Source organism: Neovison vison, chromosome 6 (genome assembly GCF_020171115.1).
Source record: "Neovison vison isolate M4711 chromosome 6, ASM_NN_V1, whole genome shotgun sequence".
In the NCBI taxonomy this organism is placed as follows: domain Eukaryota; kingdom Metazoa; phylum Chordata; class Mammalia; order Carnivora; family Mustelidae; genus Neogale; species Neogale vison.
In genome coordinates, this window is record NC_058096.1 from 17,645,674 (window position 1) to 17,664,593 (window position 18,920).

Below are 18,920 nucleotides of genomic sequence, written 5' to 3' on the forward strand. Positions count from 1 at the left end.
ATATATGTGTGTATAAACACACATATATACATGTATGTGTATATATGTGTATATATATATACACACACAAATATACATATATATGTATTTCATTAGTACCTTCAGGGATTAGGAAGAGAAACCATATCAATGAAAGCAAAACAGGACTCAATAAAATAGGGAGGTGGGTACTTTAGAGGATAAGATAGAGCACCCAGAAATTAAACATATAATAGCTGAACATGAGAAGTTCAACAAAATTTTGGAATGTGAAGTCAATGAAATTCCCCAGAAAGTAATTCAAGAAAACAGAAATCAGAAAAATTAGAGAAGTTATCCCAGAAGTGCTTTCAGAATAGGCTTCCAGAAAGAGAAACAGATAAAATGATGGAAAGGAAATTATCCATTTATGGCACAGTTTCAAGAACTGAAGAATGAGTGTCTAGACATGAAAAATCCTAAGGGCCTGGAAAAAGATTTTTTTTAAAAATCCAAGTGCATTATGCAATTTCATAGTACCAGTAGTAAAAAGGAAAATGCTAAGAACTTCTGATAATTGTTCAAAAAATTTCTAAAACTTTGTGGAGGAGGGTATCAACAGACATATGGAATGATGGGATCTCAGGGAAATTCCTTAAACAAAGTAAGTGTAACAGAAATGAGAGGTAACCATGGTGCCTTGCTTGGCTCAGCAGTAAGCAATGACATGGTAATATAAATCCTGATGACATGGTAATATACATCCTAAAAGGATAAAGTTTGTCTGTGGGATCTAAACTCCCAAATACTATGAAAGTAACCAATGGATAATATAAAATTTTAAAAAACTAGAAGAATGTAATTGTATTACTAAGAAATAGGAAGAAAGTTACTAAAACAGGGGTGCCTAGGTGGCTCAGAAGGTTAAGTGTCTGACTTCATTGCAGGTCAGGATCTCAGTGTCCTGAGATTGAGCCCCTCATCCAGCTCCAAGGTCATCAGGGAGTCTGTTTGCCTCTCCCTCTGCCTTTCCCCCTTCCCCTGCTCGTGCTCCCAATCTCTCTGTCTCTCTCTAATAAATGAAACATTTAAAAACTTTTTTGAAAGTGGGGAGAGTACTAAAACAATGTTTGAAAGAGTTGAAATGGTTACTTCTGGGGAGGGGTTACCCAAATTAGAAAGTGAAAATTTTCTTCATTGTCCCCTATCTATAAAATAATCACATATACATTCAAAAATTTGAAATGTAAGAATATAACTTTCTCCTTGCAATCATTCTATTAATACTGATATTTTATTAATATCTGCCTTTTCATTCGTGGTATTATTATTAATATAACCAGGAATCATGAACATTTCACCTCAATCCATGTGGACCACTTTATCCTTTTAAATCACCATATAGGATTCATTCTCTGGTGTATTATTATTATTATTAGTTTGTCATTTGGATATTAGGGTGTTTATGATATCTTGCTATTAGCAACAATATATTGGCAAACATCCTTATTCCATTATTTGTGCCTACATGTGCTGCATTTCCTCAGAGCGCATTGCTAGAAATGATACCGCTAGCTGAAAATCTGCATCTTTTCACAAAGATTTTGCCATTACTTTCCAAAATGTGAACAAATGTAGATTCCTACAAATCATATTGTCTACACATAATAAGGTTAACTCTTTCATGCAGTATTTTTTCTTTCTATGATTTTGTTGTGAGAGATAAAACCTTCTGGAGAAAAACATAACATTAATAGAAGACAGGTTTTTCTTGGATTATTACTGAATTTAATGAGAATACAGTTTGTCATAACTGTTTTCTGAATAGATTTTTTAAAACATTTGGTTTATTTTTCTCTATTCTGTTAAGAAAAATTCCAGTTTTATTTTGTGAAGAGTTTTAATAAAGATAAATGTTAAATTTTATTTAATATTTTGACATTTATCAAGTTGTTTTCAGTAAATGCGTACTCACAGACAATAAGTTCTTTGCAGTTTAAATAAGCAGCAGAATGGTTTTTTAATTATTATTTTAGAGAGCATATCTAAACAATTATTTAGCTATTTAGGTACGATCTCTAAAATAATAGTGTTTTGTATAAATATACATGGATTTCTAAAGCCAGAATCTGAATGATAGGTTTACTGTACTGGAAGAAGTTTCCCCGAAAGCTTATAACTTTTTCTTATCCATTAAAATACACAAGACCACTTACTTGACTGATTCAGGGAATTACTTTTTTTTTTTTTTAATATCCAAGGAGATTTGCCAAAGAGCATTTGTCATTTAGCCATAGAGCTGTATTTGAAAGGCTTATGAACCTTTTCAATAAATGTACTTTTGTTTTCCTTTTTTAGGGGCACGGCAATTGCTGGCATAGTGTTTGGAATTGTATTCATCATGGGGGTCATCGCTGGAATTGCCATATGTATCTGCATGTGTATGAAAAACAACCGTGGGACCCGGGTGGGCGTCATCAGGACCACTCACATCAATGCCATCTCCTCCTATCCTGGTAAACACAATCACTCTCTCCTTCTGAAGGAAGAAGAGTCAGATTCATTAGTTATGCCCTACTGCTTGGATAGAGGAAACATTGAAGACTTTCAATGCAATGATCTCCAAGAATGTAGGGCATTTCTAAATTAACACAGACTGAAGCTCTGGATTTCAATGGAGATAACATCTAGCTCACATTTGAAGGTACAATTCCCAACCAGCCAGAGTTAAGAGAACTACACGGTTCATATCCACTGTGTCTACCCACCAGAGTTCTGAGAAGTAATTATAGGGAAAGTATAAGTGACATTTCTGATTTAATAGGTATGTATGTCTTAAGAAAAAGGATGGAATAAAATTTTTATGTGCACTCTGTATGCAAAGAAAACAGTTTTAACATAATATGAAAATTCTCAACATAGAGCAAGGGTAATACATTAATAATTTGACAGGTATTTGGTGAGAGTCTGCTAGAAGGTCTACATATAAATATACTGAATACATATGATTCCATAAACAAAATACTGCAATTTGCATTAGGTGATTGCTCAGTAGTGCTTTCTAAGTCAGTCTGTATGTATATGTGCCATTTAACATATAAAAGCCAGTCAAAAGTTGGGTATTCATCCTTTCTGATGGAGGCATAATATTCCATAGTGTATATGGACTACATCTTCCTTATCCATTCATCTGTTGAAGGGCATCTTGGTTCTTTCCACAGTTTGGCGACCGTGGTCATTGCTGCTATAAACATTGGGGTACAGATGACCCTTCTTTTCACTATATCTGTATCTCTGGGGTAAATACCCAGTAGTGCAATTGCAGGGTCATAGGGAAGCTCTATTTTTAATTTCTTGAGGAATCTCCACACTGTTCTCCAAAGAGGCTGCACCAACTTGCATTCCCACCAACAGTGGAAGAGGGCTCCCCTTTCTCCACATCCCCTCCAACACATGTTGTTTCCTGTCTTGCTAATTTTGGCCATTCTAGCTGGTGTAAGGTGATATCTCAATGTGGTTTTAATTTGAATCTCCCTGAGGGCTAGTGATGATGAACATTTTTTCATGTGTCTGATAGCCATTTGTATGTCTTCATTGGAGAAGTGTCTGTTCATATCTTCTGCCCATTTTTTGATATGATTATCTATTTTGTGTGTGTTGAGTTTGAGGAGTTCTTTATAGATCCTGGATATCAACCTTTTGTCTGTACTGTTATTTGCAAATATCTTCTCCCATTCTGTGGATTGCCTCTTTGTTTTGTTGACTGCTTCCTTTGCTGTGCAAAAGCTTTTGATTTTGATGGAGTCCCAGAAGTTTATTTTCGCTTTTGTTTCCTTTGCCTTTGGAGACATATCTTGAAAGAATGAACACCCAACTTTTGTAGTAACATGGATGGGACTAGAAGAGATTATGCTGAGTGAAATAAGTCAAGCAGAGAGAGTCAATTATCATATGGTTTCACTTATTTGTGGAGCATTAGAAATAACATGGAGGACAAGGGGAGTTAGAGAGGAGAAGGGAGTTGGGGGAAATTGGAATGGGAGGTGAAACATGAGAGACTATGGACTCTGAAAAACAATCTGAGGGGTTTGAAGCGGCAGGGGGTGGGAGGTTGGGGGAACCAGGTGGTGGGTATTAGAGAGGGCACGGATTGCATAGAGCACTGGGTGTGGTGCAAAAACAAGGAATACTGTTATGCTGAAAATTAAAAAAAAAAAAAAAGCCAGTCAAGTTTGAATCTAACATATTATTAGAAAGATAGTCTCTCATGGTTCATCTCCCCTTCCAATTTACCCAAAAACACATACCCTCCCCAATGTCCATAACCCTACCCCCCTTCTCCTAACCCCCCTCCCCCCAGCAACTCTGAAAAACAATCTGAGGGGTTTGAAGTGGCGGGGGGGGGGTGGGAGGTTGGGGTACCAGGTGGTGGGTATTATAGAGGGCACAGCTTGCATGGAGCACTGGGTGTGGTGAAAAAATAATGAATACTGTTTTTCTGAAAATAAATAAATTGGAAAAAACAAAACAAAAAAAAAAAAAAAAAGATAATTTCCTATTGACAGTCACGTCCTTCCTTAGCCCCTATGGAGAAGAAGGTCCCTTCTACATGCAATCTGTCCCATGTATCAATTCCTTAATACCCTTCCTCTCTTAACATTTTCCCTTGAAGGGCAAAATTTAGATGAATATGAGAATGGTCATTTCTCCTGTTCCTCTTTTGTCAGTTCTTCCTCTTCTCCAAGTGTCTCAAGGGTCAGATATTTGTGTTTTTTCCTAGACTATATCTACACTTACATTCTTGGTTATATCATTTGGTCTCACAATATTAAGCACTATTTATATGTTAATGCCTCCCAAAGTTATAAACCTCCATTCCAAACCTCCTTCCTGAATTTCAGATGCATTTGATCCCACTGCCTGCTGGACATCTCAGCTTGGATGTCTCATAGCTATCTCAAGTTGAACATATTCCATGCTATACTTCTGATCATCCCCCCAAACCTCCTCTACTCACAGCCTTTTTCCTCTCAACTGATGACATCTCTGGACTTCCAGTGGCTTAGGCCAAAAATCTTTGAGTCATCCTTGACTCCTTGCCTCCATCAAACCTGCACATAAACTATTAGGAAAACTTCAAATTCCATCTCCAAGTATATACAGGGTCTGACTACTCACTGTTCCCACTGCTCTTTACTCATGGGAACCACCTTCAGCTCTCACCTGCATTACTGTGATTATATCCTAACTGCTCTTCCAGCAGCCACCTTTGGCCCCCGGGGGTCTATTCTAAACCCAGTAGCCAGATTGAACCTTTTAAAGTAGATGCCAAATAATATCATTCTTCTAGTCAAAATCTTCTAATGGCTTTCAATTTTCTCCAGAGAAGAGTCCATCCAGTGGTTCCTCATTTTATCCGGAGTAAAAAGCAAATTCTTGACCAGGGCTTGCAAAGCAATACATGAATTGGCTCGTCTTTTTATTTCTCTGACTCCATTTCCTTCTCTACTCCCTCTTGCCCCTCTGCCTTCAGGCACATTCTTCTGTGAACGCAAACACACTCCATGTGAACACAACATGGCACACTCCCATCTTGGGTCTTTGCCTAGAATATGGACCCTCACTTAATTCAAATTTTTGATCAAAGATCACCTCCTGAATGAAGCCTACTCTGGTCTATTTAAAATTGTCTTATGTCCCTCCTTATTCTACTCTGTGTTTTTTTTCCAGAGTGCTTTTAATCTTCTAAGATATCATATAGTTTGTCCAATTGTTACATTTATTGTTCAGTTTCCATCTCCTCCTCCTAGATCCACAAGGCAGGGATCGTGATCTATTCTGTTCACCATCCAGTCCCAGGTAAAATACCAGGACTGGCACATAATGGGCACTCAGCAGATACAGCTGAACAAGTAAGGAGCACAATGCATGATGAGATCTGATTTAGTTATATATCAAAATCCAGGGAATTTTCCTTACAATGTACCCTGGAATATGAGCTTTTACTCAACTATGAAAGCAACTCACAACTTTGAATCTTTCCAACTTACTAAAAATATTGTTGAGATTAGTGTAATGATATTAGAAATAGGGTACAAGGAAAAAACAGGGGGAACTATTTTTTATTATTCACATCTCCTGTTTGTTTTTTGGGTTTTTTTAACCTGGTCAACCCATAACTCAAGGGAACAGAGGAGGGTCAGACAGATACATTATCTGAAGAGATGGCAAGGAAAAGCCCTCTGTAGATAATATTCCAGATACACTTTTGCTTGATCAAAAAAAGTTTAGTTAAAATTAAACATTAAACATTTTAAAATGTTAAAAACATTTTATAAAATTAGAATAGAAGATACAAAATACTTTAATGTGAGAGTTTATGTCTTCCTGAGTTTGAGGTTTCTCTTTCATGCATGGAAGCATGTTTTTAAAACTTTAGAGTGGCATCCTTTATACTAGCAGATCACACCAGCATGTTACATTTTCAGTAAATGCATTGTTCTCGGAACTGAATAATGTGAGAAACATAATAAACCTTATGGTGGAAGCATTTTAACTACAAAAAAGCTGGATCTTCAAAAAGTATAATGTGCTTGATTATTTCTCATTTCCTTCTCAAAATCACTAATTAAGCTTTTACTTAAAAGATAGGAAAAAACACAGAGTAGTATTGAATGTTTTTCAAAGTCTTCCATACTTAGAAATATAAAATATTTTTATCCACATTAATTAATTAGCCTTGTGATAAATGAGATAACAGCCTAATCTATTGTATAGTCCTTCAGCTTGGGGCCACATACATGAGTAGAAAATAATTTAGCCAAGGTCTTATTCTTCGGTGAAAGCCTTGTGAAAACCCTGGTGAAAGTGCCCAATGGGAATATGGTTGAAAATTATTATTATGCACTGGGAAGGAGATTACTGAAAAAAGTGATCTTCTATACCTGATTATTTGTTGGACAGTGACCTTCCAAAATAGTTTTTTATTCCTCCCATATTGGGTAGAATGAACAGTTTAAATATTTTTAAAACCATTAGTGTGAAAATAAAAATTATTTGTCAAGTCTTATACTTCCACTACTTTCCAGAACTTAACTGTAAAGAAAAGAAAGTGATCATGTTGATCCTTTAAAAAATATAGGTTTAGGGATGCCTGGGTGGCGCAGTTGGTTGAACGACTGCCTCCGGCTCAGGGCGTGATCCTGGAGTCCCGGGATCGAGTCCCACATCAGGCTCCCAGCTCCATGGGGAGTCTGCTTCACTCTCTGACCTTCTCCTCGCTCATTCTCTCTCACTGTCTCTCTCTCTCAAATAAATAAAAATAAAAAAAATCTTTAAAAAAAAAAAATAAAAAATAAAAAATATAGGTTTAGATGATACACACTGAAAGAAAACAATATGGAAAGACTATAACAGAAGGCTTGGCAAAAACATAAAAATCAAATGACAACCAAAGGAAAGCAAGACATTTCAATACTATCAAGATATTTGTGATCTAAAGTCTATTATTGAGTCCCCTGGTGACTGATGATACATTAGATAGATAGATAGATAGATAGATAGATAGATAATACATAGATTTAGGACAATCCTGGAAAAGCAGGTGAGGTTCTTGGGAACACAAAAATTATAAAAGATACATGTACAAAGGAGTTGTGGAATTGGAAAAATCATCATTTTAAAACCATCATGAAAAAAGCTTGGAACAAGAGTCATTAATGGTGTTAAATCTGGGAGGAGAAGTTGCAGTGGAGCAGGTCATTTGCATGGTCAGAAAGTATCTAGTCCCAGATTTGTTGCTAGTTATAAGGAAAAAATAGTAATTACACAATGGAGAAACCAGATAACATCTTGACCAGGTGATAAAGATTAACATCACCAAAAACAGGGTAGATGGACATCTTGCACCTTTGGGTGTTAATTATTCTGAGGATGACACAACTTCATGTATGTAGGATTCTGGCTGAAAGTTCACAGCCTGAATCTAAGCATGAGAATAGATCTGGCAAAGTGAGGTTAAGGAACATTCTATAAAATAACCAAGTTGTAGTCTTTAAAATCTCTTGGGAATATTTCATTAAGAAATCAATACTGTAGGGGCACCTGAGTGGCTCAGTCAGTTGGGCATCCAACTCTTGGTTTTGGCTCTGGTTATGATCTCATAACCAACCCTCCATGCTCAGCAGGGAGTCTTCTTGAAAATTCTCTCTGCCCCTGACCACACTCATGCACATGTGCACACTCTCTTTTTCTCTTAAATGAATAAATAAATCTTAAAAAAAAGAAGTAAAAATTCTATTAGCATCACTGAATTCACAAATGAGGGCTGCCTTATTAGTAAATGTACTGAACATGTGAAGACTTTCACGTATTCATCAAAGGATTTGGTGATATGAAGATATTCTCTTCTGATTGTGCCTATATTCTTACTGCAATTAGAAGCACATCTTCTCCTGAAAGTGGGCTGAGGGGATGCTTATAGGTAAGGAATCTCAGAGAATGAAGGGGGAGTGGTGAAATACCTATAGGAATGCATAATTTTCAAGCAATGCCAAGAGTATCAACACTGAAGAATATAGTCATTCATTGAAAATGTTATCAGTCAGTATGATTGTGCATTTTTCTCTAGCCACCTGAAGCTCCTAGATACAAGTCTGGGAGAGCCAAAGTGTTGAATTTAATCAAGATTGGAGTTTTGTCAGGCACACAGGGGAAAAAGAGATAAGAAGGTTGATGATAAATGCACAGAAATAATTTTAGTGGTGGACCATAAATCTAAGCTGAATAAAGAAAGACATGAAGACAGGAAAGAGGTGACATCAGTTTAAATTAACTTTTTAAATGTCATCAGTAAAATTGGAAATCTAGGTGAGATTCAAGATACGCTGGAATGTGTATTCTAGAAAGATAAAGAGTAGTGGTCAGATTTACATAGGTACAGCAAGGGTGAGAAAAAGATTTTTAAAACAAAAAAATCCAATGTTAAAAAAATGCTTAAAGAAAACAATGAAGGTGATACAAACACACTGTTTAACACTTCATGAAATGGACAGTTTTTGTATGGAGAACTGTAAAGAATGTGGAAAGCAGGGAGCTTTTATAGGATAAAGAATTTTTTAAAAAAACAAGAGAAAAGTAGAAAATATCTGATTGGCTTGTTTGGGGTGAAGAGCAACATGAAATAAGTATAGAGCTTAGAGCTGGCTTGATGTTTGGGGATTAGCTTACTGGATATGTGAAGCTTCCCATCAAGTGAAGCTTCACAAGGACATGAAAGTTATCTAAGTTTCAGTTTGCTGCTGTGGCACCTGGGGTAGGAGAAAGCTCCAGCTTAGGGCTAGAAATTCACCTCAACGTATGAATGATGAAATCATCAAGAATGCTAATAGAAGTCCTGTTGCAGAGAAAGAACAGGACTGATGCTAAACCATCAATGAGTGAGAATCTAGGACAGAGCAGACCAGAGGTATTAACAAGGAGGAATAGAAAGTAGTATAATCTTGTGGTATGTGCTAAAATAGAGCTTAGGTTTTTAAGGAGAGGACATAGACCATGGTTTGAAAAATGGCTATGAGAATCCAAGAAAGCACCCAGTGCACCTTCTGGCACTATAGGATGTAAGATGTTGGGGGCTGGGGAGTGGGGAGAATACTTCTGATTTAATACTGCTGCAGAGGAAGCTGCACTCTCCAAGGAAAATCTGACTTTAATGAAAATAGATATGTTCAGTGAATGTCCACTTCTCCCTGACACAACTATCTTGTGCATTCTTCTCTCTTCTCAAAGTTCAAAACCCCCCTTACTTTTCCCACTCTTAGTAAATCTTATTTCTCTGGAAAACAGACACAATTAGAAGAGGACCTCTCATATTCTGAGCTAGAGTCACATGTAAAGAGATGGAAAGAAGAGTATACGAATGACAGACTTTGTGATCTCCTGAGCACAACGAAAGGTGGTGGGGAAAGTTTAGAAAATTAATGAGATTTGCTGTGTAAAGGCTTTCAGAATTAGAGGTCTACAATGAAAGATATTCTAAGAGTTTGTCCTCTTGGTTACAGAAGAATGTGGAACATGACTAGACTTGTCTGGATATAATCTGAGGGGAAGGGGAATGATAGCTTCTAATAATATCATCCTTTTGGGAATTGCATCTTGGGCCACTGTTGAGGAGAAATGGGCAGTATTGGGCTTTGTGGTGGGGGTGGAGGTAGTGGAGGTCTTCCTAGGAGCCATGTGGGCTTCTGCTCTAAGAAGATTCAGGAAAATTGTGAGTAGGTTGGTTTGGGGCATGGTGGAAGAGAAGGTTTGCTTCTAGCAATAATATTAGAAATTAAAATAGTCTTTTAAAATGTCATAAGCTCCAGACATCTGGGTGGCTCAGTAGACTAAGCTTTTGCCTCCAGCTCAGGTCATGATCCCAGGAATCTGGGATTCATGTCAAAAGTCAAGAGATCTGGGATCTTTTCAAAAATGTTATAAGCTAATGCTAAGGTGTATGAAAAGACAAATTGAGGCATACTAGAAATTTTAAGAGTTTATTTTAACAAAAATTGATTTGAATCAGACAACACCATACTGGAAGTGGTTAGGAGTACCCTGCCTAATACAGAGCAAATGTAGAAGCAAAGAAAGGAAATTATTTCACTGGCTATAGCTTAAAGCATATTTGACAATTTGTGATTGGTTGTCCTTAGCGTTTTGATTTTGTAACTTTGAAGCACTTACAGGCTTACATTTTAGTTTGATCATTATGACAAGAGAGCCACCTCAGTCTAATGGGCTCCTTATTTAATTAATTTAACAGGTGGTAATCATATTGTAGTATATAAATATATCAAATCAACATGTTATACACCTTAAACTTGCATGATGTCATATGTCAATTATATCTCAATACAAAAATTTTTAAACATGTTGAAAAAAAGTAATGAGATTCGCCTGTCCTACTACATATTAAAACCATTTAAAATCAATAATAATTGGGGCACTTGAGTGGCTCAGTGGGTTAAAGCCTCTGCCTTCAGCTCAGGTCATAGTCCCGGGGTTCTGGGATCGAGCCCCGCATTGGGAATCTCTGCTCATCAGGGAGCCTGCTTCCTTCCTCTTTCTCTGTCTGCCTCTCTGCCTACTTGTGATCTCTGTCTGTCAAATAAATAAATAAAATCTTTAAAAAAAATAAAATCAATAATAATTAAAATGAGGTGTTAATCATATAAAAAGATAGGCCTTGGTTATTGAAACAGAACTAGTACATTAAAACTTTAGGACTGGTAACAAAACAATGTGACAAATGATTTTTAAGAAACCACATGGATAATTTCACCTAACCAAAATAACAATAAAATAACAGATATAAGGAAGCTTTAAATATATAAACTTAAATGAAAAAAGCTCAGAAATAGTTTGGCTATGAATCAAATATCCAAAAGACAAGATAAATTTTTACGTTTAACAATAGCAAAGAGATTTAAAAAGGTAACTATCCCTATATTTTGTAATATTGTTGAAAACTATAACATTAAGGATAAATGGTATATTTGCTATCCTTAAATCAGAGAGTTGGAATATTGATGATGAAAAAATTTCAAAGGCGCCATATCTCTAGCTTCATCTATATTTCTTTAAAGATGTTTTGACCTTTAAGAAAGAACAAACAAAACCTTTTAGGGTTAATCAGGACCTTCCTAAAATTAATACCTTGAAAAGTTTACTTCCTAGTGAAACCTTATTATCGGCAAGAAAGAAGGATAGCAGAGTCTACAGTTATACAACACGTATTTCAAAATATCTTCCAGTAGCTGATGCTATAAAAGATGTGCCATGTTTATTTCATGATGAATAGTCCTCAAAATATTGCTCTTCTGCATTATATAATCACTTTATCAAAATTCAAAGGCTATATAAGCAGAAGGCTATATGAATCTAATCATATCTTAAATTTTCATGTTCAACATGCAGCTGTATAAACCATAGGGAATCTCACTGAAATGTCCTCTAGCAGTTTTAATGCAGACAGCAAAATATGAATGCTTTGTTACCAAAGCATAAATAGACACCATGGTTTCATGATAGAGAATGATGCAAAATCAATCTGTAGACTCATTCAGCATGTGCTGCTCAAGTGGGAGGCAGGGAAAAGCTTCAATACAAAAACAGCCTAGAACCACACACTTATAAGAAACAGTTCAATAGGCATCCAGCAGTAACTGCCTATTTTACATGGAGCCTGTATTTCTTGGCTTGGATGAAGTATATCTAAACCTCTTTGTCTTAGTCCTCCTGGATATCATGAAGCAAAGGAGTGGGTATAATGCAGAGGGAATGTGTGTTTAGACTCCACAGGAGTCATTCCATTTTGTATAGAAAACAAAGCTTTTGATAGCACAGCCTCAAGTGTTTAAAGCAGCCTTAGAGAAGCTGGATACAGCTGTGTCCTCTGTCACGAGCCCTTTGCCTGCAGAGCCCACTGAAGACTTTCAAAGCCTTTGCTCGGTAGAGCAGTCCCCAGAGGACATCCCACCCAGTTCTCTCTCTCCATTTTCCTCTTCGCTCAGGTGACCCAATTCTGTGTCCTCACATCCCTGAGTACAGGCTGATTAGTTAAGTCGTTCAGATCATCAAGCTCCTGGTAAAGCAAGCCAAGTTAAAGGGATCCAGAAGAAACACTGTTAGTATTTGCATATAGGGTGAAGCCCTATGTTTGTGCATGCATATTGATCAGAACACTACCATATTCTTATTGGTAAGAGCACAATTTAGATTTATTTTTTATTTTTTATTTTTTTGAGATTTTATTTTTAAGTAATCTCTACACCCAGTGTGGCCCTGAGATCAAGTGTCACATACCCCACAAGCTGAGCCAGCCAGGCATCCCTGGAAGATATTTTAAAAATAAGTTTATTGAAATGTTGTTTGTTCTTTTCTGCCATTCTATTCAAAAAGTTGGCTATAATATTTGCATTATTATGACACTAGTCTTATAATTTAGGCTACATTCATAGTAAGCAATTAAGACATGCCAATTTCTAAGTAGAATCATGATCTTGCTGATAATTCAAATCTTAGAGGGGTTGCCAAGATGTTGCAGGATGATTGGTTCTTGAAGACATGGAACACTCAAGGGATACCTCTCTTCCAACCCTTGACATGGGATTGAGATCACTACAAAATAGACATCCTTACATAGTCATAATGAAGTGCCTTAAATGTGATTTAAAAAATAATGTTTAGAAAACTAAATTCTTCATTCCCATTCACAAATGTGCTTGCCCACCCTTGGTTGTTTTTTTTTGTTTGTTTGTTTGTTTTTGTTTTTTTTTTTCTTATTCCTATAATGGCTCCATAACCTTCTAAGTTACAGGAGCCCAATAAAGAGTGCCCAATACCTGGAGACCTTCTTTCACTCTCCACCTCTTTCTCTACCTACCTACTCATCAATGAAGCACTCATTGCTCTTATAGTCTCTTGTGATTTTTTCCTCCCAATGCCACGAGTCCCCTATGACCCTACACATATGCTATTACATCATCTCTCCTTTTCTTCAGCCCACTTCAATCCATACTGCTGAGAAAATCACCTTCTCAAAGCATATTCACTAGCATATTCAAAAAAGCTCTGGTAATTGCACATCACACACTCCTTATGTGACAATCAAAGCCCACCAGGATGATGATACCATAAGATTTCTCAACACTTTTTCCCATTTCCCGTTCCATGTACTTTTTGCTTTCAACAAAAATGTTCTCCAGCTTCTGTGCTTTTGTTCAATCTGGAATTAGTGCCTAGTCTTTTCTTTATCTGCTCGTTTGGCATCAGATTTCCAAGAAACTTTTCCTAAGCAACCAATTCTAAACATTTCTGCCAATGCTACCGCTTTTTGTAGCACTTGCCTTTTTATACACGTGTCCTCAACACAATAAAACTAAGATTTTTGCAGGCAAAAATTATATCCTTTCCCAGTGTATTCAGCCCAGTGGTTTAAGCATAGTAGACACTCAAAGATTTGCTAAATGCCTGATGTCCTTTACTTTTTTCTTTTTCAGTGGCACCACCGCCCTACAGTTATGACCATGAGATGGAATACTGTGCCGACTTGCCACCTCCCTACTCCCCGACCCCACAAGCTTCAGCACAGCGTTCTCCACCCCCTCCTTACCCTGGAAATTCAAGGAAACCACCCTTCTCCCAGACCAGAATATGTGCCAATCAGAGATCTTGCCTGGAATAAAATGTCTCTCTCAGAAACAGGAAAGGACTGCTCTAAGGAATACCTTTTTTGGGCCCAACAATATGCAAGTGGAATATCCGGGCTAAGAAATACTGAGTGTTTACCCATCTCTGAGCTGACCACATCTGGAGTATTGTTTGGTTAGATGATACCACGTTTGAAAAGATGTAATGATCAATGCAAGCACATTCAGAGAAGAGTAATGAGACAGACGAAACATCGGAAAATCATATTGCTTAAGGAAACTGTAGTCCTGATCCTGGAAAAGTGAAGAACGATGTAAGAGAGGAGAACAGCCTGGACTACATAAGAAAACAACTATATTCTGTGCAGCCTTAGAAGTCAGAATCAGAATTATTCATTCTTTTGTTCATCAATAAATACTGTTCGAGTGCATGAGAGCCTACTCTGGGCCTTTCATTGTTTAAAGCACTGGATGGAAGCACAGGAATTTTGGCTTCTAGATAAGAACAAGAAACTTTGGTTTCAGGATGAGAAAGAGGAGTCAGAGCTTCCTTATTGACTAGATTGTTTTGTGAAGTTCCCTATTACCAAGACTTCGAACAGAATCTGTCTATCTGGTAAAGACTTACTCTAGAAAGGACAGGTAAATCAAATGGTAGTGGGGTCCACTGGGCACCAAGCATTCTGTTCATGGTTTAGTTAATTGTGAAGTAAATTTCTATGCCTCCAAGAATGAAAACAACTAGAGTCGTTTAATCTTATATTTAATTTGACAGTTAAAACAGAATTAAAGGGACTCCACAGCTGCTTGAAGCCAGTAACTCTTCAGTGCTAGCTACTGCCACCTAAAAAAATCATCTGACTTTAATTAGTGGTTTATTATAACAAAGGTTATTCCAACTGTGGGGGAAAGAAAACTGTATCAAGTTCCACAAGTAACAGATAGTTTATTGAAGACTGAAAGATTAGAAGCCAAATATTCCCATGGGACTTTACACCAGGGAGTAAAACTGTAGAACTTGACTGTGAAGATATATAACAGTTTATGAAAAGAAGAAGGGAAAATAAAATTTGCATCCTTGTTCTCTGGAACTCCATTCATGTGTAGTTTAGACAGATTTGTTTCTCTTCTGTAATATTGTGAAAATATATTCCCTTGAAAAACTACACAGTTAATAGAAAGGTTAAGATATTGACATCAAACTGTTGCTTTTTGCCAAGTCCAAATGTTATGAAGTGCCTGCCTTCAAGCATAAAATTTTTGGCTAGGTAATTCCAATGTGCTGTATTTTGCTGCAAGTGACCTTAACACTTATACTTTTATGTGGGCCCTTTCATGTATTTAAAAATTTACATTGACAAAATATTGGGGGAGACTGATATCACCAAAACGGTGATGTACATCATTCCTGAATTTGGTCCGTCTCATAAGAAGAACAGCCAACAACTATCCAAAAACGAGATACCACTGAGAGAATCCTAGAATGCAGGACTGAGGCTGAAGAACCACCCTCCCCCGACCACCACCCCATGCAATTCAGAGATCAAGATAGACTGGATTAGAGAACTTACTGTATCTTGACTATAATGCCTACTCCCCAGGACAGTGCGGCACCATGGTGAGAGGTGTCTCCTGAGCCTCCAGTTCCTCCAGTGGAAAAGAGAACCTAAGAGGGAACAACCAGCCCTGCTCCCCCTAGCATTGTGGGTCATTCGGTGGGCACCCATACTCTCATTGCATACTACTGGAATTGCAATTTCAATATGTCAAATATATTGCAATTTCAACATATTGAAAATATAACTATGACAGAGAATGAAAGAGGGGTTTGCAACAACCAGCAGACAGATCTTGGCAGACCAAGTTCATATGGGCCCAAATAGTAATCTCAACCAGTGGCTTTGCTCATCTACAGAACCAAGTTGGGGGTACACTCTGACCAGGGAACTTGGAGGAGGTACAGGTCTGCCTGATTCAGATCCTCAAACAAGATGTTTGCCAGCCCCACACCCCAGTTTGCTCATACTGAGGCAGGATACTGAGTCACAGCCCCACCCACTGGGGAGAGTGCCTTCAGCCCTATCTGACAAGAAGTCTAGAGACAACTCCTGGAAGCTATGTGGTCCAGTGGCACTTGAGCTGAGAGAAGAGCAGACAGAACCAGTAGTTTGCAGAGCCATTGGCCTCATTTGGCCAAGGAATGTAAGCCTGGGTCTTCTTGAGTTAAGACAACAAAGAGCTTTACTAGTTTTACAGCTGCTTCTCCAGTTGCACACAGGAAGGAAATCTAATGCATGGCCTTGCTCATGGCTAAATATAGCCTTCAGCTATCTGACTAGGAAACCTAACCAGAGTACACAGGAAACCACATAGTCCATCTAAAATCCCTACATACAGTGGCAGTTAACAGTGAGCACAGCCCGTGGATTCCTCCATCTGCAGACCATCACCTGATCAGGGAATTCAGTGGACACTCAGGCCTGATTTGAAGCCCCTAAACAATGATCTCTGTGAGCCCTGGACCTTCGCTGCTGCCCTACCAGAGCAGGGAGGCAGGGAAAATAACTTCATCTACTACTGAATATAGACCCAGTCCCAATCATCTAGTAAGTCTGAGCATAGAACTAACGACCCCATCCTACATCATCACTTGGATAGAGAACCAAGCCAGCAGTCATATCCAACTATTTTCAGCCAGTGGCACAATACTCCATCCCTGTCCTCAGAACTTAAATAGTTGCCTCACCCAAAATAGTCCATAACAGGCCCCATTTACCCAAAGACATCACCAACAGACACACCCGGGGGGGGGCAGAACAAAATGATATGACTAGTGAAGAATTATCACTGCCAAAACAAACCTATAAAGTCTAGAAGAAGAGATTAATTACTCAAATACTCATGCCAATGCAAGAAATCAAGGATCATGAAAAATCAGGTAAATATGACACCACCAAAGGAAACTAATAAAACTCAACAACTGACCATAAGGAAAAAAGAAACCTATAAAGTATCAGACAAAGAATTCAGAACAAATCTCTTAAAGAAGTTTAATGAACTTTGAGAGAATAGAGACAGACAACTAAACAAAATTAGGACAACAGTGTATGAACAGAAGAAGTTTGACAAGGAAATAGCCATTATTGAAAAAACAGAAACAAATCTCAGAGTTGAAAAATTCAGTGAATGAACTGAAGAATTTGATAGAGTTTCAAAAGTAGATTCAAACATGCAGGAAAAAAATCAACCTGAAGAATAGAACAATGGAAATTACCCAAAGGAGAAAGAAAAATTAGAAACAGCAAAGAAAGCGTATGAAAATTATATGACAATGAAAAGAAACAATATTTTCTTCATAGGAACTCCAGAAGGAAAAAATAGAAAGGGACAGAAAGCAATAATGTTAAAAACTTCCTGAACCTGGGGAGAAAAATGGTTGTATAGATCCATGCAGCCCAAAGGATCCCAAACAGATTGAACCTAAGGATAGAGGGCTACACTGAGACACATTATAATTATATAGTATATAATTATATAATATACAATGTAATTATATTTTCAAAAGTCAAAGACAAAATATTTTTTAATAGCACTAAGAGGAAAGAGAGAACTTACATACCAGGAACTCCCCATAAGATTATTGGATTTCTCAACAGAAACTCTTCAGGCCAGGAGAAAATGGGATGCTGTATTCAAAATATTGAAAATAAACTGTCAACCAAAATTCTATACTATACCTGGCAAAGCTTTTCTTCAGGAATGAAGGAGAGAAAAAGACTCTCTTAAACAAACAAAAGCTTATTTACAAGAAATAAAAACACAAAAAGTTAACATGAACCTCACTGGCAATGGCAGAAGTAAAAGTACAAAGTATTAAAAGTGTATTTATTAATAGGCTTAATATAGGTTTAAAATGGGGTGTTATCAGTTTAAGATATATTATGCATGCCTCATGGTAACCACAAGGGATGATCTTGTGGTAATCATACAAAAGAACATAATAAATAGTCAAAACATTTTGATACCAAAAAAATCAAAACACACAAAAAGACAGCAGGATACGAAACAAGGAACAATGGATCAACCAAAAAATAAAAATGAGGAAAAAAATTAACAAAATGGCAACAGTAAGCCCTTACCTATAAACAATTACATTAAATGTAAATGCATTACATTCTTCAATCAAAAGATGTAGAATGGCTGAGTGGATTTAAAAAACAAGATCCAACAATATTAACCTACAAGAGACTCACTTTAGCCTTAAAGACACAATATAGACTGACACTGAATGTGAACAGAGAGAAAAAAGACATTTAAAGCAAATTGTGATCCCTTCCCCCCCAAAAAAGGTAGGGATAGCTAAATTTATATCAAACAAAATAAACTGAAAATGGTTAAAAGACAGAGAGAGAGAGAGAGAGTCAAAAAATGTCATTATGTGATGATAAAAGTGTCAACATATCAAAAAGATATAACAATTGTAAGTATTTAAATGCCCAAGATAGGAGCACCTAAATATATAAAACAAAAACTAACAGAGCTAAAAAAGGAGAAATAAACAGTATTACAATAATTGTGAGGACTTTAAGACCCCATTCTCAACAACTGATTGATTAGATAGAAAATCAATAAGGAAACAGTGGATTTGAACATCACTATAGGACCAAATGGATCTAACAGAAGTGTACAGAACATTCTAACCAACAACAGCAGAAGATACATTCTTCCTAAGAGCACATGAAACATTTTCTTGGACAGACCATATATTAG

The 18,920-nt window shown here is 37.0% G+C and overlaps 1 protein-coding gene across 1 annotated transcript in view; it reads left to right on the forward strand.

The window, feature by feature from the left end:
- The window catches only part of CYYR1 (cysteine and tyrosine rich 1), a 98,295-nt gene extending 83,714 nt beyond the window's left edge, over positions 1 to 14,581 (forward strand). The window contains exons 3-4 of the mRNA XM_044251077.1: positions 2,317 to 2,474; positions 14,001 to 14,581. Of these exons, the coding sequence (XP_044107012.1) occupies positions 2,317 to 2,474; positions 14,001 to 14,185 (343 nt within the window). The 3' untranslated portion in view covers positions 14,186 to 14,581. The remainder of the gene's footprint in view (positions 1 to 2,316; positions 2,475 to 14,000) is intronic.
- The last annotated feature ends 4,339 nt before the right edge of the window (positions 14,582 to 18,920 follow it).